Raw genomic sequence first — 21,337 nt, forward strand, 5'->3', positions numbered from 1 at the left:
TACTGAAGTAGTAATCTTTGTGTGCTTTTGCTGCTGATACTTTAGCTGTTACACATGTTATAATCTATTGTGTACCTGTGTTCAGTGCCCTCAGCAGTGACAGGGCTCCAGGTGGAGGACCTCCACTCCACCTGCAGCCTGCAGGTGAGCTGGCAGGTCGCTCTGGGCGTGTCCGATGGATACGTCCTGCAGCTCCTGGACGACAGAGGCGGCCTGGTGACAAACTCCTCTCAGCCGTCCAGACACACGAGACACAGGTTCGACGGACTCACCCCGGGAAAGAAGTACCGAATCCTGGTCCAGACCACCAGCGGGGGGGTCCACAGCCAGGGGGTCAGCGCCGAGGCTCGGACACGTAAGACTTCCTGTTTATGACTCACTGTTCGCAAAGAGAAAATGAATGTTTCCAGAAAAAAGACAAACATTTGATGCATATTTTTATCAGAATCAGATCATTTATATTCTAGAATATTATAAAATAATTGATTATTATTTTAACCCCCACCCCCCGCCCCCGTCAGGTCCTGCAGCCGTCACCGACCTGTCGGTTCAGGCCAACACCACCAGCAGCCTGTCGTTCCGCTGGTCTCCACCAGGGGGAGAGTTTGAGGTTTATGAGATCTTCTTGTATAAAAGCGACGACTCGCTGCAGGAGAGACGACGAGGCCAGTCCAGCAGTCAGCAGTGCTCCTTCCAGGGCCTCAGACCCGGAGCTCCGTACAGGATGGTGGTGGCGACCCACAGCGGGGATCAGAGCAACCAGTCATCTATCTGGGCCAGGACAGGTGAGGGGGCCTGGAAAAGCCTGGAAAGTCTTGAGATTTTCAATAGAAACTCCCTTAATATCCATGACTCAGCCTGTTAAAGGAGGTTTGTAGCATTGTGTGCGTCTCTGGAGGAACTTTGTCTCAGAAAATAACCCTCATGATGTCATAGTGATGTCATCAGGGTTGTCTCAGCTTGGGCCCAGAGACAAGTCTCCACTGAAGTGCTACATGATTATCATCAGTCTGTGCTTTTAAAGCACTTTATTGTTGTTGTTATTATCATAATTACTATTATTTGGCACACATCAATATTCGGCAGTCTTTGCATCACTCTGAAAAAAGTCTTCGTCCTGCGTCTCGTCTTCAGTCCCAGCAGCTGTGGCGTCTCTGAAGGCCCACAGTGGAAACCAGTCTCATGCTCTGTGGGTGAACTGGGAGCGGGGTGGTGGCGATCTGAGCGGGTTCCTGCTGACCCTCTACAACCCCGACGGCTCTCGACGGGCCGAGCAGCAGCTGGGGTCAGAGGTCACCGAGTTTGTCTTCTCAGATCTGGTTCCGGGTCGACTGTACCAAGCCGACATGCTGAGTCTGAGTGGAGAGCTGAGCAACAGAGCGAGCACGCTGGGCAGGACAGGTGAGACACGCTGCTCATCTTTATTATTAGTACAGGTGATGACGGTCCTGGAGCTCCTGGAACATCAGCTCTGATGAACGTGAAGCTCCTTGCTTGTGTTTTGTCGTCAGCCAGCTGCTGTGATCAAAAGGCAGAATGAAACCATCTTCTCATGATCTCATTATATCAGAATAATTCATCCTCAAACACTTCAACAGAAACTCTTCAGAGCGTTTTCATGTTTATTGAAAAGGTGAAATGCTGCACTGTGACCAGCGGGGGGCGCTGTGGCCCCTCAGCTCTGAAGCTTTCTGTCCAGAAGTCTGACATTTGTTTTTTCTCTCTTTGTCCTCCTCAGCTCCCAAACCTGCAACCTCCTTCCTGTTTGGGGGAGTCACCAACACCTCCCTGGAGATCACCTGGAGCGGCCCCGTCGACTCCGACTACGACGACTTCGACCTGCAGTGGACTCCTCGAGACCGGCTGTCCGTCATCAACCCGTACCACAGCCGCGCGTCCGGCAGCCGCATCCTGAGGGGGATGTTCCCCGGGCGGCTCTACACCTTCAGCCTCCGCACCGTCAGCGGGGCCACGGAGCCCGGGGCCACCCCCACCTACAGCACCCCCATCCACAACAGCATCCGAACCAGTAGGTGGCGGCACCTCACTTTCAAATACAAAACTGCGTATTTGTTGCGTATTAATACTGCATCAACATCACACTGAGGGTTGTGTGTTGTGCCACAGAGCCGGAGCCAGTCCACAGCCTCCACTGTCGCCCTCAGAGCTCCACCTCCATCTCCTGCTCCTGGGGGCCCCCGGAGGCCGACTATGACTCCTACACCATCGAGTGTCTCCACCAGGATTCCCGGGTCCTGGTCTACTCCAGACGCACCGGCCGAGACTCCACCGCCTACCTCATCACCCAGCTGGAGCCCCACAAACGCTACACCGTCTCCGTGAAGGTCATCTCAGACCGGATGACCAGCGAGGAGGCTCAGGACAGCGTGGTCACCATGATCGACCGTAAGGGTCACGTGTTCTGACACTGATTCAGGGTCACGGGGGGGGAACAAACAAATCAGGACTGTTCAAGCAGATTTTCTAAAACCCCCGACGTGCTCCCTCCAGGTCCTCCGGTGCCCCCCCTCACTACCCGGGTTAGCGACAGGTCCGCCGTGGTCACCAAGTCCTCCATCTTCTTCAGGTTTAACTGCAGCTGGTTCAGTGACGTCAATGGAGCCATCAAGTTCTTCACTGTGGTGGTGACGGAGTCTGAAGGTAATGATGTGTACAAGTACTCACGCTTATACTCGTGCATGTACTTACTCAAACATGTACACATATGAGGAGACGAGGATCGAACCACCGGCAGCTTGTCTTCAGAAACTAATGTTTGTACAGGAGTGTGTGCACTGCCCACAGTGTGAGTGTATGCTGCCTCTGGCCCAGTGCATGCTGGGATAGACTCCACACCTGTTCAGGTACAGGTGACACCCTAAAGCAGTGCTCAGAGTCATCATCACACTCCTGTAATGAGGTCAGACTCAAACCAGATCAGTCAAATCTATTCCACACATTAACACCTGGCTCCTACATTACCCACAACGCACCTCTTCCTCAGACAGTCATGTGTGAGATTGTGGTCTGTGCAGCAGACACAGCGGTCAGCTCAGCTCACTCCTTCCTATTGAGCTGCTCTTCTTCTTTGTTCTGTTCATGGTTGAAGGTTTGGAGGACGTGCAGCCGGACCAGCGGGACCCTCTGCCGTCCTACCTGGACTACAAGTCCAACAGCTCCATTAAGTCCTACCAGACCAGTTACTTCCCCAGTCAGTGCACCGAGGGCCCCGACAGCAGCTCCCACAGCGTTGAGGTCAGTGTGGGGATGGGGACGGACTCGCTGGGAGGCTCCTGTGACCGCAGGGACTCAGACCTGGACCCAGAGACCGGCAGCAGAGACCTGAACCTGTTCTGTGACGGACCACTGAAACCCAAAACTGCCTACAGGTGCTGCACAGTTTCAGAAGGGTTTTCATTGTTCGATCTGCAGTAAATTAAAGAGATTTTCTGTTTTTTTTTTTCTCCATTTTTACAAATTTCTCAGATCACTTTGTGTGAATTTGAGCATCATGTTGTATAAATCCTACATAAATGTTATTTAAAGGGCAGAAAGAGAACCAGAATGTCTTTGACTATGACGCTTGACTGAAATATGAATCAAATATGAATTCCAAGCTTTCTGTGCCCTGTGTTTTGTCTGCAGGCTCAGCGTCCGAGCTTTCACTCAGCTGTTCGATGAAGAGAAAAACGACTTGACCGTCAGCTCTCCTCTGTTCAGCGACACGTACCTGTCGCTGCCTGTGGTCACCGAGGCCGGTGAGCAGAACATTTAAAATCCACAAAAAACACTTTGAAGAGGAATTACAGCCTTCAGACGACTGAAAGTGTGTGACGGTAGTTTGTCCTCCCGCAGAGCCTCTGAGCGGCGTGATCGAAGGCGTCAGTGCCGGCACGTTCCTCATCGTGGTGATGGTGGGAGTCACCGCTCTGCTCGTCTGCAGGCAAAAGGCTCGCAAAGTGTGAGTATGTACGACCTGAAGGCTGAGCAGAAAGCCGCCGGTCAGAGGCATAAAGATGTTCTTCTGGGCCGGGCTTCTTCTGTCTTTGTCTTCTGAACTGATCTGATTGGACAGCAGTGCAGGTGTGTTCCTCCTCTGTGAAGGTGCAGCACCTCCACCTTCCTCCTCACCTGCATTAACAACAGGTGATGACTGTGTTTCAGTGTCGAAGAGAGAGCCGCAGTCAGGATGAGCGTGAGGAGAGAGGGGCCGACATCAGGGCTTCACCTGGGAGGCAGAGGGTAAGAAAATACTGCTGCTGCTACTACAGCTACTACTACTACTACTACCATTAATACTGACACTGATACTTATACTAATGCTGACACTGTCATGGATACTAATATTAATGCTAAAACTGGCAATAAGACTAATTCTTTCCCTCTGATCTACAATAGTACTGATACTGAGATGAACACTAACACTTCTTCTACTACAAGTACTACAACAACAAATGATAGCAGCCAGCAACAAGATGTTACGTAACGTCCAACAGCTGAAACTCCGAGTCATGAGTGATGTAACTGACGTGTCTGTGTCATCAGAGTAACGCCCTCTGAAACACTTTGTGTGTGTGTGTGTGTGTGTGTGTGGCTGTAGATAGATAATTAGATCTGAGGTGTGTTTGTTTCGTGTTACTCATCGTGTTGGATCACTGACTTCTGTCCCTCCGTCTGTTTCTCAGTAACCGTCGGATCTCCAGGTGAGAAATCCAAACGTCTCCTCTGTCCCTGTTTGTTTTAGCATTTTGTTTTCGATGGAAAGTTTATGTTTGTGCCTTTCAGTCCCATCAAGATCCAGAACTTTGAGTGTCACTACAACCAGCTGCAGGCCGACTCCAACTACCTGCTGTCAGAGGAGTACGAGGTGAGAATGACTGTCCTCTCCACACGGGCCGAGCGAACGTCCCTCCCAGCACAGGCCGCACACAGTGCAGTCTGCTCTGCCTTCATGGTGGATGGTGCTGGAGCTGTAGGAAGCCTGCAGACATAACTCAGGGCTGAAAGGACTCCACCACCTCCTTTTCACTGTGGGGAAAAAAATGCTGCTTTTTTAAAGAGATGATTGTCTTGCTGTTTCCTTCCCATCAGGACCTGAAGGACGTCGGCCGTAATCAGCCTCTGGACTCGGCTCTGCTGCCGGAGAACCGCGGCAAGAACCGATACAACAACATCCTGCCCTGTGAGTGACACGCATGTCCACATTCAGAGAAGAAGAACACACGTTCACATGCAGAGAAGAAGAACACATGAACACATCACCTGTTCGTATCGCCCATCAGTGCATGAAATCCTCCTGAATCTGGTTTCTGTGTTCAGACGACTCGACGAGGGTGAAGCTGTCCTACGTCGATGATGATCCGAGCTCCGACTACATCAACGCCAGCTACATCCCTGTAAGGGAACATGTACTGTAAAACTTTACGCTGTAAACGCACCTTTACGCTCGGCTCCTGCTGTGTGTTCCACGTCTGACATGTTTCACACAGAAACTGACGAGCTGCTCCCGTCCTTTTATTGCGTGTGTTTTTTCAGGGGAATAACTTCCGGCGGGAGTACATCGCCACGCAGGGTCCGCTGCCAGGAACCAAAGACGATTTCTGGAAGATGGTCTGGGAGCAGAACGTCCACAACATCGTGATGGTCACTCAGTGTGTGGAGAAAGGCCGAGTGAGTACGAGAGTCATCATCTGTCGTCTGCGTGACGGCTGATTCTGTCTCTCATCTTCTGTTTCTACGTGATGTAGTTTGATGAAGATGTCAGTTAATGTGAGAGTTGGTTACACTCGACGACTCCGTGTTCTAGTTAATGTGACGTGATCTTACTGCTTTTGTCTGGAGGTTAATTACGTAGTTTTTCAGAGCAGCAGGTCGTGTCAGTGTGAGTGTTTGTGGTTCCGTACATGTTCCCGTTCTCCTCTTCCTCCTCCAGGTGAAGTGTGACCACTACTGGCCCTTCGATCAGGATCCTCTGTACTACGGAGACCTGATCGTCCAGATGTTGTCCGAGTCTGTTCTGCCTGAGTGGACCATACGAGAGTTCAGCATCTGCAGCGTACGTCACAAAACGAGCAACTCGTCTTCCTCTCATTATTAAATCAATGTATTATTATTATTAACAAACAGACAAAGAAATATTTACCTGTAAGATATCAGTGTTTCTATTTGTGTCATCTTGTGTGTCATTAATTAAAATAAATAGTAATTCATCAGATTTCTGCTTTTTATCCTGTTGGTCTGAACAGCAGCTTCGTTCTGAACATGAATCTCATGGTTAATTAATTAATGAGTCTTCTTCAGTCACGTCATGTGTCCTTTGGTTTGGGTCTCTGTGTGAAAATGTCCCTTTATCACTCTATACATGTGTGTGTGTGTGTGTGTGTGTGTGTGTGTGTGTGTGTGTGTGTCAGGAGGAGCAGCTGAGCTTCACTCGGCTGGTTCGTCAGTTTCATTACACAGTCTGGCCGGATCACGGAGTCCCAGAGACCACTCAGTCCCTCATCCAGTTCGTCCGGACTGTCCGGGACTACGTCAACAGAAGTCCTGGATCTGGACCCACGGTGGTCCACTGCAGGTAAATAACATGACAACAACTCACACAACAGGACACATACGTCAGCTGACTCCACCTGAAGTCCACAGAGAGGGCAGGTTACATGTGCAGCCGCTTCATTCCAGAGTTTATCGGCCTCTCACAAGACAGAACCCTTAAAATTATTCACGTTCAGTTAAATTCAGGTTTTTTTGACTGGAGTTTGGTGTGTTTGTGTGTCAGTGCTGGTGTGGGTCGCACAGGAACCTTCATCGTTCTGGATCGAGTCCTGCAGCAGCTGGACACCAAGGACACGCTGGATATCTACGGCTCCGTCTTTGACCTGCGACTCCACCGATCGCACATGGTGCAGACTGAGGTAGCTCCACGTCAACGTGACGTAGTTTCTGTCCTCTGTGCTGATGTGACGAAGTTTCTCTGCTCGGTGCTGATGTGACGTAGCTTCTCTCTTCTCTGTTGATGTGACGTAGCTCCTCTCCTCGGTGCTGATGTGACGTAGTTTCTCTCTTCTCTGTTGATGTGACGTAGTTTCTCTGCTCTGTGCTGATGTGACGTAGCTTCTCTCTTCTCTGTTGATCTGACGTAGTTTCTCTGCTCTGTGCTGATGTGACGTAGCTTCTCTCTTCTCTGTTGATGTGACGTAGTTTCTCTCCTCGGTGCTGATGTGACGTAGTTTCTCTCCTCTGTGCTGATGTGACGTAGTTTCTCTCCTCGGTGCTGATGTGACGTAGTTTCTCTCCTCGGTGCTGATGTGACGTAGTTTCTCTCCTCGATGCTGATGTGACGTAGTTTCTCTCCTCGGTGCTGATGTGACGTAGTTTCTCTCCTCTGTGCTGATGTGACGTAGTTTCTCTCCTCTGTGCTGATGTGACGTAGTTTCTCTCCTCGGTGCTGATGTGACGTAGTTTATCTCCTCTGTGCTGATGTGACGTAGTTTCTCTCCTCGATGCTGATGTGACGTAGTTTATCTCCTCTGTGCTGATGTGACGTAGTTTCTCTCCTCTGTGCTGATGTGACGTAGTTTCTCTCCTCTGTGCTGATGTGACGTAGTTTCTCTCCTCTGTGCTGATGTGACGTAGTTTCTCTCCTCGATGCTGATGTGACGTAGTTTCTCCCCTCTGTGCTGATGTGACGTAGCTCCTCTCCTCGGTGCTGATGTGACGTAGCTTCTCTTCTCTGCTGATGTGATGTAGTTTCTCTCCTCGATGCTGATGTGACGTAGCTCCTCTCCTCTGTGCTGATGTGACGTAGTTTCTCTCCTCTGTGCTGATGTGACGTAGCTCCTCTCCTCTGTGCTGATGTGACGTAGTTTCTCTCCTCTGTGCTGATGTGACGTAGTTTCTCTCCTCTGTGCTGATGTGACGTAGCTTCTCTCTCCTCTGTGCTGATGTGACGTAGCTCCTCTCCTCTGTGCTGATGTGATGTAGTTTCTCTCCTCTGTGCTGATGTGACGTAGTTTCTCTCCTCTGTGCTGATGTGACGTAGCTTCTCTCTCCTCTGTGCTGATGTGACGTAGTTTCTCTCCTCTGTGCTGATGTGACGTAGTTTCTCTCCTCTGTGCTGATGTGACGTAGCTCCTCTCCTCTGTGCTGATGTGACGTAGCTTCTCTTCTCTGCTGATGTGACGTAGTTTATCTCCTCTGTGCTGATGTGACGTAGCTCCTCTCCTCTGTGCTGATGTGACGTAGCTTCTCTCCTCTGTGCTGATGTGACGTAGCTCCTCTCCTCTGTGCTGATGTGACGTAGCTTCTCTCTCCTCTGTGCTGATGTGACGTAGCTCCTCTCCTCTGTGCTGATGTGACGTAGTTTCTCTCTCCTCTGTGCTGATGTGACGTAGTTTCTCTCCTCTGTGCTGATGTGACGTAGCTCCTGTCCTCGGTGCTGATGTGACGTAGCTTCTCCTCCTCCACAGTGTCAGTACTCGTACCTCCATCAGTGCGTTTGGGATGTTTTGAGAGCCAGGAAGCTCCGCAGCGAGCAGGAGTACCTCCTCTGTCCCGTCTACGAGAATGTGAACTACACCTGCCAAAGACGTGAGTGATTGTCGAACTACACCTGCGGCTGACGTAGAGACAGCAGACGTGGCTGATAATCAAACGTGTCGATCCTTCCTCCACAGAGACGCTGTGCACCAGACGATAGAGCTCGCGTTGAGCTCTGCGGGGAAACATGGCCGCTCTGCTTCTGCTCTCTGTACCTTAAACATCAGCTGAGAAAACTTTAGATTATTTATGGAACGTTCTGGATTCATGTACATATGCTTCATTCTACCGGTTCATATTTAATATTTCTAACAGCTGCTTCTTAATTTATGTCTGTGATTTATGATATTTGCCAAGTCGATCACATGCTTCTCTGAACACTGTATGATGATGACGACGATGATGATGATGACATGCGGTGATTCATGATGAATGGATGAGTCACTGAGTCAGGGGCAGTTATTGACCGTCTGCATAATCAATATACGAACATTTGATAAACCGTTCAGAACGATGACGGTGTACAGAGCCATCAGGACGCCTTTAAAAGTTTATTCATGTGCAGTAAACATGGCCGAGAGTCACCTGATACTCTACGATAATACTACCAATACTGTGCTATAGCTAGTACCATACATACCAATAAAAGTATAGATTTAAAGATGTCTGCAGGCTTCAGTACAGACTGTGTCCTGAGTACTGTCTGCTGGCTGAGTCAGTGTAAACCCTGAGTAGTGGCTGCAGGCTGAGTCAGTGTAAACCCTGAGTAGTGGCTGCAGGCTGTGGTCAGTGTAAACCCTGAGTAGTGGCTGCAGGCCATGGTCAGTGTAAACCCTGAGTAGTGTCTGCAGGCTGTGGTCAGTGTAAACCCTGAGTAGTGTCTGCAGGCTGTGGTCAGTGTAAACCCTGAGTAGTGTCTGCAGGCTGAGCAGTGTAAACCCTGAGTAGTGGCTGCAGGCTGTGGTCAGTGTAAACCCTGAGTAGTGGCTGCAGGCCGTGGTCAGTGTAAACCCTGAGTAGTGTCTGCAGGCTCTGGTCAGTGTTAACCCTGAGTAGTGTCTGCAGGCTCTGGTCAGTGTAAACCCTGAGTAGTGTCTGCAGGCGGGGTCAGTGTCAACCCTGAGTAGTGTCTGCAGGCGGGGTCAGTGTAAACCCTGAGTAGTGTCTGCAGGCTGTGGTCAGTGTAAACCCTGAGTAGTGTCTGCAGGCTGTGGTCAGTGTAAACCCTGAGTAGTGTCTGCAAAGTGTGACTGTGAAGTGAAGCAAAGAGACCTAGACTGAAGCATTATGACCCAGCTCAACTTTGGATCATCTGTAGGTTTGATTTATTCAGAGTTTTGGGGACTTAAACTGTGTGTTTTGATCAGTTTTGATCGACAGCACAAGGTAAGAGCCCACAACCAATGAGAGGAGCTCAGAGAAAAACAGCACAAACTAAAATGTTCATGTAGAAGTCTGTCACTCATGATCACAACATGTTTTCTTCATGAGGCTGCGTTCATGTTGTCATGTTGTGCAGCCATGGCAGGTTCTTCTGTCAGTGAACGGTATTTTTTTAACCTTAAATATAGGAAAGATCTCATTTTAAATGTGCATTCTGTGTTTTATGACCACAGCATTAACTGTACTTTAGTTTTAAGAGCACAGTGTATGTGGGAGCAGTTAATTAAACAGCAGAGAAGATGTAGAAATGTGTGATTATTCATCCATTATCGATGCTTACCTGCTCCGACATGACTGTAAACTCACAGTGAAGGAATGCTTCATGACGGACGCTCCTGTCGCTCTGTAACGCTTCATTCTTTGGCTTCATATAAATTACACTGTATGGGACATGTGATGACGCATATTTGTGGGTGTTTGAATAAAACAAGTAATTATGTATTTTCAGATGACTTTCTGTTAGTCATTCATTATGTCTCCGCTGGGAGAGGCCCCGGCTATCCCAAACCACACGGCCCGCGCATGCGCACCGCTGCGGGGCTTCACCACATTGGAGACTGCTGATGCCTGGAACTCTCGGAAGTTTAGCCAAGTTGCAGTGATTTAGCCCAACAGGCTAGCAGCAGAAAGACGGTCCGACCACAGCAAACTTGGTCTTCGGCGAAAAAAAAGTGCTTTTGGACGGACCCTCGTGCCCCACAGTGAACCACGAAGGACTATCGATGGATTTAAACCGTTTTTCATTGTTTCACGAGCGCAAACACGAGCGGTAGACACATTTGAAGGAAGTTGTGATTGTTTTTTTGGCGCTCTAGCAGCGCAGAGGAAAGATGGAGGATCTGCTGGTGTAGCAGCGGGCTAACGCTAGCTGGCTTGTTGGTTTACTGGCCAGCGTCGTTTCGGGACAAATCCGAGCTGCTTCACCGCTGAGTGAATGTCCGGAAAGTTTGGACGCTGTAATTCATCACGCTATCTGTGCCTCGTAAGTATGGCTTCATCAAACCACCGGTGTATTCACATTTAGAGAGTGGCTAGTGAGCGGAATGCGTTGGTGTGTTCTCGGAACGCTAACTGTAGCCTGGGAGCTAATTAGGTAGCTGAAATCAGTGTTAGCTTATTCAACCAGCAGATAGGTCAGCTTAGCTTTGTGCTAACTAGCTGCCATTACACTATCATCATACCACAGTGGGAGAATGAAGCTCGCTCCAGCTAATTAGGAACTTATTCCGCTGCCGTAGCTGCAGCTAAAGTGAAGTTGTACAAACTTGTGGGAGTTGACTAAGTTAGTTAGCGTTAATCCAGCAGCTGCTGCTGGTGTCTGGTGTGTTTATTTGAGCCAGAGCTGCCCTGCTGTAAACACCCAAACATGGTTAACCGACATCTGTGAGCACGCAGTGAGTGTGGAGCTTTAACAGAAAGTGAAAATTCATCTGGCTGTCCCTTTGTGTCCTCCTCACACTTCATTAAACCCGACGAGCGACTCCACGAGCTGTTTTCAGCAGGCCTGGAAATAACCAGTATTGTCATTATCGACTGTTTCTTTCTAAGTTATTTTCTGTAGTTTACATGAACAATAATGACAAATGTCCCGAGCTAACGAGCTGTTTCTGTCCAAAGTCTCCAAAAGTCTAGTTCTCTTTCAGAAATAACTAAAATCATTGATTCAAGAGAAAAAGGATGAATTTAAGTACAAACACTAACTGGAGTCAGTTCATGTCATGAAACGTTTTTCTCTGTTAAAAAAACTGAATGTTTTTTGGACTGAATAATTAAAAAAAAATCATCTGTCTGTGACTCACCATTAATTTAACGAACAAGTTTCTGATTATTTTATCCATCAGTTGATTTCCTTTCTTATCTATAAGATGTTAGAAGAGGGATAAATGTCCACCAGTCTGTCTGAGTCCAGGAGGACGTCTTCAAATGTCCAAAACCCAAAGAGATCCAGTTCACTGTCATGTAAAACTGGAGCCGGTTAACGTGTAATTCTGCTCATCTGCTCTTTTTTGATCACCAAATCGATTGATTGTATCAGACCTATAAGAAACAGGTTGATGGTTATTTTCAATCTCAATTAATCTGATTATTTTAATTTGTTCAGTCTTTCAAATGTTAAAAAGGTGAAAAATTCTCACAGTTCAAGGTGACTTCAAGTGTTTTACCAGAAGATGTTAAAGTTTCTGTCATTTGTGATGAAGAAACAGCAAATCATCACATGTGAGAAGCTGAATACGGTGAATATTTGTCATTTTTACTGAAATCATTTCACAAACAGTTAAACGATGGTCAGAATAGTTGTAACCTGCCTCATCTGCTCTGAAACGATTAGATATCAATCACTAGAATCAAATAATTGGTCGACCAAAAGCGAATCGTTAACTTTGTTGATAGTTGATTAATCGTGTTGGTAGATTTTCAGATAACAAATCCAAAACATTTGATTGGTCCAGATTTTCTGACATGAGGATTTACATAATAGGGAATTAAACATTTCTGGGTTTTTGACTCAAGGACAAAAATAATTTGGGAAGTTACCATGAAGAAATTATTCTGCATACTTTTCTCTGCTTTTTAAAAATGTTTTTAAAAACCACATGACGAAGAGATGAAACGAGAAGATGGAGAAGAAAAATCTGCTGATAAGTAAAATCTATTCACAGCCTTTTTCATGTTTATTATAAAGTGAATGTATTTGTGTTTTAATTGAATGAAACATCTGAAGGCGTCATAATTCGCTCACAGCACAGAAACATTGATCCCATCAGAACTTTTGGTGACTGATCACATCATTTCAGCTCCTTTACCTTCAGACGTAATGATAAATTAGCTTCCCACAATACGACACGTTAAAACAGCATGCAAACAGTGACGCCAAGTACGTTTCATTCATTTGGTTTTATGAGCATTGTCAGTGTTCGCCTAAAATCTCTGAATGGAAACACCAGAAAAAAAGTGAGAAAACAATCAGCAGGCCGATCAATAATGAAAATGAGTTAAAGTCATTTTCAGTACACAAAGACACAGTTTCATACCGAACACTGAAACTTTATTGGACACCATTGTGAGAGTCGATCGACAGGAAAATGATCGTCAATGATTCTGATAATCAAAGAATTCTTTAAACACAAACAGTGAAAAATAAGTCCAGTTTCTTCAGAGTGTCAAATTTCCTGGAAACTGAATCTCTTTGGGTTGTGGACATTTTTCAACATATTTCACAGACTGAGTGAAGAATTGATTAGCTGTCAGATTGATTGACATTGATGTTTATCTGTAGACCTGGAACAGTGAAAATAGTGAATAAAAGAGGGCGTTTCACGCTGAACAGTAACTTTGGAAGATTAAAAACTCAAGTTTCTGTTTGTTTCAACACGACTTTAAGAAACTGGATTCATCCTCGATCACTTCAGTTAACTTAGTCTCCATCACGGTCAACGTTGTGAGGACGTCAGCTGGCCGAGGACAGACGGGACGACGAGCGCTAGTCGTTTTAAAAAGGTTTATTTGTTGTGATGTGGAGTTATGAATGGACACACGTGGACACAGTACAGTATACTGAAGAACAAAGTGAAAAAACACAAAGTACCATTAATGTAAAACATTAGCTAAAAGCAGTAGTTAAAGTGTGAGAGGTCTAGAGTTCAGATAAAGCTTTAAAGTACCAAAAAATACTCACAAAACAACCATGAAGTAAGAAAATTCAGAGTACTGTCGGGAAAGCACTTTTCTGTTGAGACTGTTTGGATTTGTGAATGAAAAACAGGATTTATGTGGACGGAAACGCTCGTGAGCGGCGTTTGAAGGCTTCACGCGTCATCGCCGTGTTACCTCTGCTGTCATGTTGTGTGTCTGCAGAGCTGCTGTTCATGTTTACACGCCAGTTAAAGCATGAGAGTCCGTCAGGCTCTGAGGATGGAACCAGGGCTACTGGAGGCAGGATCTAGGTGAGGACGCCTTCGCCCACGTCGCCTTCGCTCCAGTTTCCCGCTGCTCTCACTCAACATGTGTGTTTCTTGCTTCCCAGACGTCAGATGGTGCTCTGAAGAAGCCATGGGTAGCTGCTTAAGCTGTCCAGAGAAAGAGTCAATTCCAGATAATCATCAAAGCAAATTCAAGGTGAGTTCCTGCCTCGGCCTGCCTCGACAGCGCCCTCGCAGCCGCTCGCCGTCTGTCAGCCCACACCCTGGATTATTCACCGGTGACGGTTGGGAGCTTTCACAAACTCGCCCCATTTCTCACTTTCCAAAAGTGTTTGTCTTCGTCTCCGAGAGATTCGTCCCGGCGTCTCGTCTCCGGTTCGGCCGACGCTTCCGCCTGCGAGCGGAGGGCCGTTTCAGGAAGTCGTTTCAGGACGCCAACACCGCCGTCCTGACTTTAATCACTGACTGCTCTGCAGTTTATTTTAGGGTGGAGCTGTTTGTTCTCTGCTGTAGAAGAATAACTCTGACTAATTAACAGTAAAGTGTTCAGTGAAGTGGAGCTGCAGCCAGCAAAGACTTTCATCATCACTAATCTGCCGCTCGCTCTGTTGATTAATCGATTAATGATTTAATCTGTGGAATGTCGGTCCACCTCGCTCTGATCTAAGACAGAAAAACCAAAGTGAAATGATGAATCTGTCATCTGAATAGTTGTTTTTTGTGACTGATTGATAGCTGACTCTGAAGTCTAGTAGTTTAATAACTTAAAATCATTTTTGAAAGTTTAGTTTTAGTAGAACGTAATAGTTGCTGAATAACAGAACAGAGGCCCTCAGGGACTGTGAACAACTGTCCTGTCACACCTGAACACGGGATTACACGACACAGTGACACCACATGATAATTTAAATAACAAAACTCATCTTAAAACCAAACCACAGACTGTCTGCAGCTGCTGGATGAAAGGAAAAACACGTTTAACGCAGAGAAACTGGAGAAAAGCTCCAAATACAAGACGTGTCTTCTTCATGAGCAGATGTTCAAATACTGGGACAGACCTGAGAGAGACATGAGACGCTGAGCGGACAGGTGGACAACAGGCTGCAGATTTAAGCTCAGAAACTTTTTAAAAAATAAAAATAAAATACTTCATCAAAGCCTGAAACAACAAATCCCACAAAATGTCTTAAAGTAGCTTCATTTGAAAGAATTCCTGGTAAAAATATTAACATTCCTGAAAAAGACAAGAACAACAGAAGAAGACGACTTTCCACAACAACAACAACAGTTTTCTGGACAAACGTTTCAAAGAGCATGCGCGCACACACACACACACACACACACACACACACACACACACACATTACTGTGTAACCTGCCTCTGACTGCATGTACCTGTCCAGGTGATCAACGTGGACGACGATGGGAACGAGTTGGGCTCAGGTGTGATGGAGCTGACCGACGCCGAGCTTGTCCTCCACACCCATCGCCGGGACGATGTCAGGTGGCCTTACCTGTGCCTGCGGCGCTACGGCTACGACTCCAACCTGTTCTCGTTTGAGAGCGGCCGCCGCTGCCAGACGGGACAAGGTAACCTCCTGAGCGACCGAGCGGGGGACATGTTCCTGCCGTTAGCTGAGTTTAGTGTGCGTTTGAAGTGTGCCGTTAAAAAACAGACAAATTCAAAAGGTTTTTAAATCACTTGAGGTGGATTTTGCCTCGTTTGAATCAGAGTTAATGTCTTGATGGAGGTGGAAACTCTTTCTGAACGAGTTCTGAAGAAGCCAACGTTTAAGTGACATGATGGATGAGCTGTTTGCACTGAGGAGGAGGAGGAGGAGACGACGACGACGACGACGACGACGTCCTCTCTCTCCACGTTTCTCTGGTGGAGGTGGCTGGTTTTTCTTCTTCTTCTTGGAGGTTTATTGGCAGTCGACAAACAGCCGGTTTTGTTTCCAGTGTGCGACCTTTACTTCCTCTGTTGTTTATCATGTGAGCGACACAGTTTACATCACCGCCGTCTGATGAAGCTGCGCTTCACGAAGCCTCGTTTATTTTACCAAACCAGTTGATGGAAACGTGGTCTGCTGCTTTTTTTTTTTTTTTTTTACTGTTTTGTGACACTTGAAAAGTTTGCTTCTAATTCTCTTGATGAATCGATGTAGACGAGGCTGACGACACGTGCTCACCACACGGCTCCCTCGACCTTCCTCCGGTGAGTCGGTAGCCGGCTCTGGTTTCACGAGTGAGATGGTGAAAGATAACGAGAGGTTTTCATGTAAACACACGTCCTTCTTCTTCATGTGTTCGTTTGGGAGTAAACAAAAGAGTCACGTCAGAAGAAAGATGAACAGGCTGTGAAGACGCACAGAAACAGTTTGAACACACTTTATTTTTATGCTTTTTAGGTCAAAGGTCAACCTCTGTGACATCATAACTTTATTTTAGCCTTTATTCAACACATCACTCAGGAGCAGATTTTTTAGCTTCATGTAAAGGCGTGAATCTGTCCTTCTTTGGCTCTTCCTCGTTTAGACACCGAGGAAGATTTAATGCACTTTCTCCTCCTCTTTTAAATAGTGTTAAATTGGTTAGCGTGCTTGGCGCCGTCGTTAGCGTTGGCGTGGTTGCTCACTTGTTTCGCCTGCAGAGGTTTAAGTTTTGTGATTCAGACAGACGTTGGGTGTTGTTGACAGAGATGGATGATGACGGATGAGAAGCAGGGGTCAAAACAACGAATGGAGGCTCAAACGGGTCGAGCCCCCGCGCCCGTTAGCGCTGGCTAACAGTACTGTTTTACTTTGGTAGCATTCTCTTCAAATGAAACGCTGCACTGTCCAGATAAAATGGACACGAAGTGACTTGAAATGTTTAACCTTTGCAGCTGGAGCTCACAGCCGGTCGCACTGGAGATCGCAGTAACATCGTGACGTTAAAACATGTAAAGTTATCCCCGTAGACTCTTTGAAATCAGAATCGCACAGAGAGGAACGTGTCTGTCCGTGGTGCGATCCCTGTCCTGGAAAACGATCGTTACCATCAGCGTGACAGCGTCAACACACAGAAGATCAGCTTCACACACCTGGAACAATGTTTCACACAAAGAAGTCAAAAGAAGTTTCCCAAATTTCCAACCAAACACGGATAATTAAGAATCAGTTGCAGGTCGCATTTCAGAGAGTTCATGAAGCTCCACCTTAACACATCAAGTTTTTAAGGCGTTCTGAGGATTTTCTGTTTAAATGACATGAAGATTGCAGTGGAATGTGGGCGTTTCTGGGACAGAAGCGCCACCTGGTGGTGACTTCCTGTAATTGAATGAATGAAGGTGTTTGCACTGGAATCCAGATGGGCCTCAGGAGGAGGGGGAGGACTCCCAGTGGCTGCTGGGAGCTGGATCCCAGCCGGGGGCAGCAGTGCTGAGCCGCTGCTAGTTTCTATGAGTCTGAACAGACATGGATGGAAACTCCACCGTGAACGGTTGGTAAAGACATCCAACCGCGAGTTAACTCCAGTTCTGTTACACGTGTTTGTTCTCACCGCTGTCCTCCAGCACCTTTAAAGTGCTGAACAGTGATGGTGATCCACATGAGGAAAAGGTCCAATTCAGGGAGATTTAAATGTTTATTTCACCACAGCAAAATCTTCTAATTCAGAAAATACATGAAGACGAATTAACACCAGAAGAACTGTGAACTGTGTGTCTTTCTGAGTCTTTATTTCTTCGTGTTTTCAGGTATTTTTGCCTTCAAATGTTCTCGAGCTGAAGAGATCTTCAACATGCTGCAGGAGGTGATGCACAGCCACAGCATCAGCGTGGTGGAGGAGGCGGTGCTGGAGCCCAACCACCAGGCAGCACACACTCCTGCAGGTAAGCACTGAGCTCACACACACACACACACACACACACACACACACACTCCTGCAGCTTCGCCTCTGCTCGTCAAACACATGAATCTGTGTGTGTGAGACTGATTGGTCCACTGCAGTTGAAGGTGGAGATGCTCAGAGGTGGTGCTGACTTCTGTCATTGTACATAAAAAACACCACATGGACACAAACAAAGAAGGTGAAAACAAAAGGTGAAACACTCGACGTTGATTGGAGGAATGATCCTAAAGTCTGTGCAACACTAACTAAAAACTGTGTGTGTGTGTGTGTGTGTGTGTGTGTGTGTGTGTTTTCATTCATTAGCTCTGGGTTACTCGGTGCCCACGGTTCCTAACGGTGTGACCAGGATCCCGTCTGTGGGTGAGGCTCCATCTCACCCCTCCACCCGTCACCCGTCTGTGGCCAGCACCCGCCTGCCCTCCGTGGGGGAAGAGTCCACACACCCTCTGCTGGTGGCTGATGAGGCGGTGAGAGACGCACTTCCTGTTCCTGATATTAAGACCGGTTGTTCGTGATGTCTCAATTAAAGGCCTGGGTCTGTTTGGATTGAGCTGAACGTTCTGTCCAGTGTTCGAGTGTTTCTGTACCTGTGATATCTGATGTCAGAATGATGTAATAACACCTGCTGTGGTCTCACCTGTGCAGGTTCACACCTACGTGAACACCACAGGGCTACTGGAGGACCAACCCAGTCCGCTGACTGTCACCACCCCTCTGGAGAGTCCCACCTCTCCCCAGTCTCAGTGTCCTCCGACCCCCCCGCCTCCTCCGAGGGTCCGCACCGAGCCGCTGGCCCCGCCCGCCCAGCCGGAGCCGCAGGTGCTGCTGGAGCCTCAAGGGGTCCGCTTCGTGCTCGGCCCCACCCCCGTTCAGAGGCAGCTGATGGAGAAGGAGAAGAAGCAGCAGGAGGCAAAGGAGGCCGAGGAGCCCCAAGAGACTAACGGCCACACGGAGGCCCCCGCCGAGGCTGAGCCGGCCCCCTCACTCTCCAACGGCTCCTCCTCTTCCTCCTCTAATCCCTCCACAGCTCCTCGCCGCCACCGCCCACCCCCCCTCACGCCCGACCTGCAGAATGTCAACAACTCGGCCCAGCGGCGCACCGCCCTGCTGGACTACGAGAACCTGCCGGCACTGCCGCCGGTGTGGGAGGCGAGGAAGCCGAGCTCGGAGGAGGAGGAGAACGGCTGCAGCGGCCTGAAGACGCCATCGCTCAACGGCTACAACCACCAGCCCCACCACGGCTTGCTGCACCACTCGTACTCCCACCCTCTGTCTGCCGCCCTCGAGTCCTCACACAACTACGTCAACACAGAGAACGTGACGGCGCCGCTCAGCGCCCACCGGCCCGACACGGCCCGCCGCCGCACCGACGGACCCACCATCTTCAACTTCGACTTCCGCCGGCCGCCGCTGTCGGGCCACTCGGAGCCGCCCAAAACCCTCAACTACATCGAGGTGGAGATGGACAATAGCGGCGGCAACAAGGGCGCTTCAGATGGCAGCAACCCCCACACGCCCCGCACCCCCACCTCCCCGCTGCCCCCGACCACCCCCACCCGCCGCACCGAGCTGTACGCCCTCATCGACATCGAGCGCACCGCCGCCATGTCCAACCTGCAGAAGGCCCGGCCGCGAGACGACGGCACGTCACGCAAGACGCGACACAACAGCACGGAGCTGCCCACCAAAAGCACTGTGTGACACGCACCTTCCACTTCCTGTTAACCCTTCGTGCTGTTTGCTAACACGGCGCTCGGACGGAGCTTCTTTATATTCCCACACGGAGACGCAGCGACAGACTCCACCTGACCAAGTCTTACATGAGATAATGACTTCCTGTGTGGTCACCTGTTCAGGTAGACCATCACAAATGAACCTAGGTACTTGCCATATAGCAGTTTATTCCTATGGTGATGTAATACCTCTGATGATGACTCACTCTGCAGAGCGTCGGGTTGATGTTAATAAGACTGGGCCGCATTCCTCCTCCTTATATGGTACAAATCAGTATTACTGAACAAAGCATTCCATTTAGCCTTTTTTATATGATTCACTACATGCTGCTGTAATTCAGTATCTAAGGACGACATGGTACACGACATTATGTTTCTGAATATGTACAGTAGATTCTGGCACAATAAATGTCTGTTTTTATTTGTACTCGGTGGAGAAGAGGCCTCGTGTCCCGTCTCGTTGTCTCAGCTGATGATTGGCTGCATGTTCGGGGACACTCGATTCATTCAAAGGTGATGGGACGCCACGTACAGGTACGGCTACAGAGTGTCTGTAGCAACAGGCAGCCTTCAGATCGGGAAAGCTAGCGTCACATTTCTGCAGAGGTTTGTTGTCCTGCTGGCCTCATTGGTCAGTTCTTGAATTTAAGCATCAGCACGACATCATGTCTGAAATCCAAAGTGTTTGTATCTGAATGTTCACACTGGACAAGCAGTGAAAATTCAGCTGTCGTAGAAGCCATCAGACGGTTAGCTTAGCTTAGCTTAGCATAAAGAGAGGAAACGGGAAGAATGCTAATTTCCATCAGTTGCCTGACCCAATAGCAATGTCAACACTCCAGGAAGCGACAGCGCAGAGACCATCTGAAGCTGTTTACCCATTTCCATTCATGCTAAGCTAAGCTAGCTGTTTCTTAATGTCCAGTTTTTACATTAAGCTAAGTTAGCTGTTTCCTCATTTCCAGTCTTTATTAAGCTTAACTGTTTCTTTATGTCCATTCTTAATGCTAAGATAATATAGTTGATTCCCCATTTCTATTCTTTATGCTAAGCTAGCTGTTTCTTCTTCATTTCCAGCTGTTACTTATGCTGTTGTTGAACCGAACCAATCAGTTTGCAGCTCATGAACGTCGTCGACGACACAATGAAAAACAGGAAACTGCCGTGGGTCACATGACCTCTCACATGCGATGTCATGTTGGTGTTCAGGTCACAGAAACAGGAATGTTGTCCATCTTTAGTTTCACATGATATAGACTGTCCCTGTGTCTCCATCTGTCTGTCTCAGTTCAAAAGAACTTTATTGACAGGGGAAACATACATTTACACTGAGCAGGCACAGTTTAAGTACATGAAGTATCAACACAGCAATCAAATATATAAATATTTGTAAAAAACCTTAAAAATGTATCAACCAAAAATGTTTGAGACTATAGAAAAAAAGATCAAATAAGAAAAATGTAGAAACTTCAGTTATCAGTCATCAGTGAAGACGTTCTGTCATCTCTGGTTTTAATGTCAAAGACGACCTCTGACCTCACCTCAGACCTATAACTGTCTGTCTGTCTCAGGTAATCTCAGGTGTGCTGGAGGCGGGGTTATCAGTTGGATGTTTTTTTGGAGGACGTTCTCATGTTTTGACATTTCCTTGGAGGCGTCGGTCAGTGATGAAGATGTCCGCTCTGGTGATGATGATGGAGCCCACCTGTAGATGAGCACACACACCTGGTGGACTCACTGAACTCAGTTATCTGGACTGCAAATGTTTTGGGTCTTTGGTTCACTGACCAGTTAAACTGTTTGACTTCATCA

At 47.9% G+C, this 21,337-nt stretch overlaps 2 protein-coding genes across 4 annotated transcripts in view; both read left to right on the top strand.

The window, feature by feature from the left end:
- ptprbl (protein tyrosine phosphatase receptor type B, like) overlaps positions 1-10,425 on the top strand; it is a 28,680-nt gene extending 18,255 nt beyond the window's left edge. For 2 of the 3 annotated variants that reach the window (XM_076732270.1, XM_076732271.1), the window contains 20 exons: positions 86-355; positions 522-785; positions 1,135-1,401; positions 1,739-2,029; positions 2,128-2,406; positions 2,512-2,661; positions 3,110-3,389; positions 3,646-3,758; positions 3,856-3,961; positions 4,165-4,242; positions 4,686-4,703; positions 4,786-4,867; positions 5,092-5,182; positions 5,320-5,396; positions 5,536-5,670; positions 5,933-6,055; positions 6,411-6,574; positions 6,776-6,911; positions 8,466-8,586; positions 8,673-10,425. In XM_076732270.1, coding sequence (XP_076588385.1) covers positions 86-355; positions 522-785; positions 1,135-1,401; positions 1,739-2,029; positions 2,128-2,406; positions 2,512-2,661; positions 3,110-3,389; positions 3,646-3,758; positions 3,856-3,961; positions 4,165-4,242; positions 4,686-4,703; positions 4,786-4,867; positions 5,092-5,182; positions 5,320-5,396; positions 5,536-5,670; positions 5,933-6,055; positions 6,411-6,574; positions 6,776-6,911; positions 8,466-8,586; positions 8,673-8,695 — 3,068 coding nt within the window. In that variant the 3' untranslated portion in view covers positions 8,696-10,425. The remainder of the gene's footprint in view (positions 1-85; positions 356-521; positions 786-1,134; positions 1,402-1,738; positions 2,030-2,127; positions 2,407-2,511; positions 2,662-3,109; positions 3,390-3,645; positions 3,759-3,855; positions 3,962-4,164; positions 4,243-4,685; positions 4,704-4,785; positions 4,868-5,091; positions 5,183-5,319; positions 5,397-5,535; positions 5,671-5,932; positions 6,056-6,410; positions 6,575-6,775; positions 6,912-8,465; positions 8,587-8,672) is intronic. The other variant, XR_013077233.1, reaches the window with a different exon arrangement.
- A 107-nt stretch (positions 10,426-10,532) lies between these two features.
- On the top strand, positions 10,533-19,952 carry LOC143321712 (fibroblast growth factor receptor substrate 2-like). Its single transcript, XM_076732273.1, has 7 exons — positions 10,533-10,960; positions 13,834-13,922; positions 14,003-14,094; positions 15,302-15,488; positions 17,638-17,772; positions 18,096-18,259; positions 18,438-19,952. The coding sequence occupies exons 3-7, from the start codon at positions 14,029-14,031 to the stop codon at positions 19,491-19,493; spliced, it is 1,608 nt and encodes a 535-aa protein (XP_076588388.1). The 5' UTR covers positions 10,533-10,960; positions 13,834-13,922; positions 14,003-14,028; the 3' UTR covers positions 19,494-19,952.
- The last annotated feature ends 1,385 nt before the right edge of the window (positions 19,953-21,337 follow it).

Source organism: Chaetodon auriga, chromosome 6 (genome assembly GCF_051107435.1).
Source record: "Chaetodon auriga isolate fChaAug3 chromosome 6, fChaAug3.hap1, whole genome shotgun sequence".
NCBI classification, from domain to species: domain Eukaryota; kingdom Metazoa; phylum Chordata; class Actinopteri; order Chaetodontiformes; family Chaetodontidae; genus Chaetodon; species Chaetodon auriga.

Bases quoted from the DNA above. Each gene is read 5' to 3' on its own strand.
- LOC143321712 (XM_076732273.1), top strand. From the start codon at position 14,029: ATGGGTAGCTGCTTAAGCTGTCCAGAGAAAGAGTCAATTCCAGATAAT. The intron at 14,095-15,301 runs GTGAGTTCCTGC...GTACCTGTCCAG, and splicing joins ATCATCAAAGCAAATTCAAG to GTGATCAACGTGGACGACGA. The intron at 17,773-18,095 runs GTAAGCACTGAG...TTCATTCATTAG, and splicing joins GGCAGCACACACTCCTGCAG to CTCTGGGTTACTCGGTGCCC.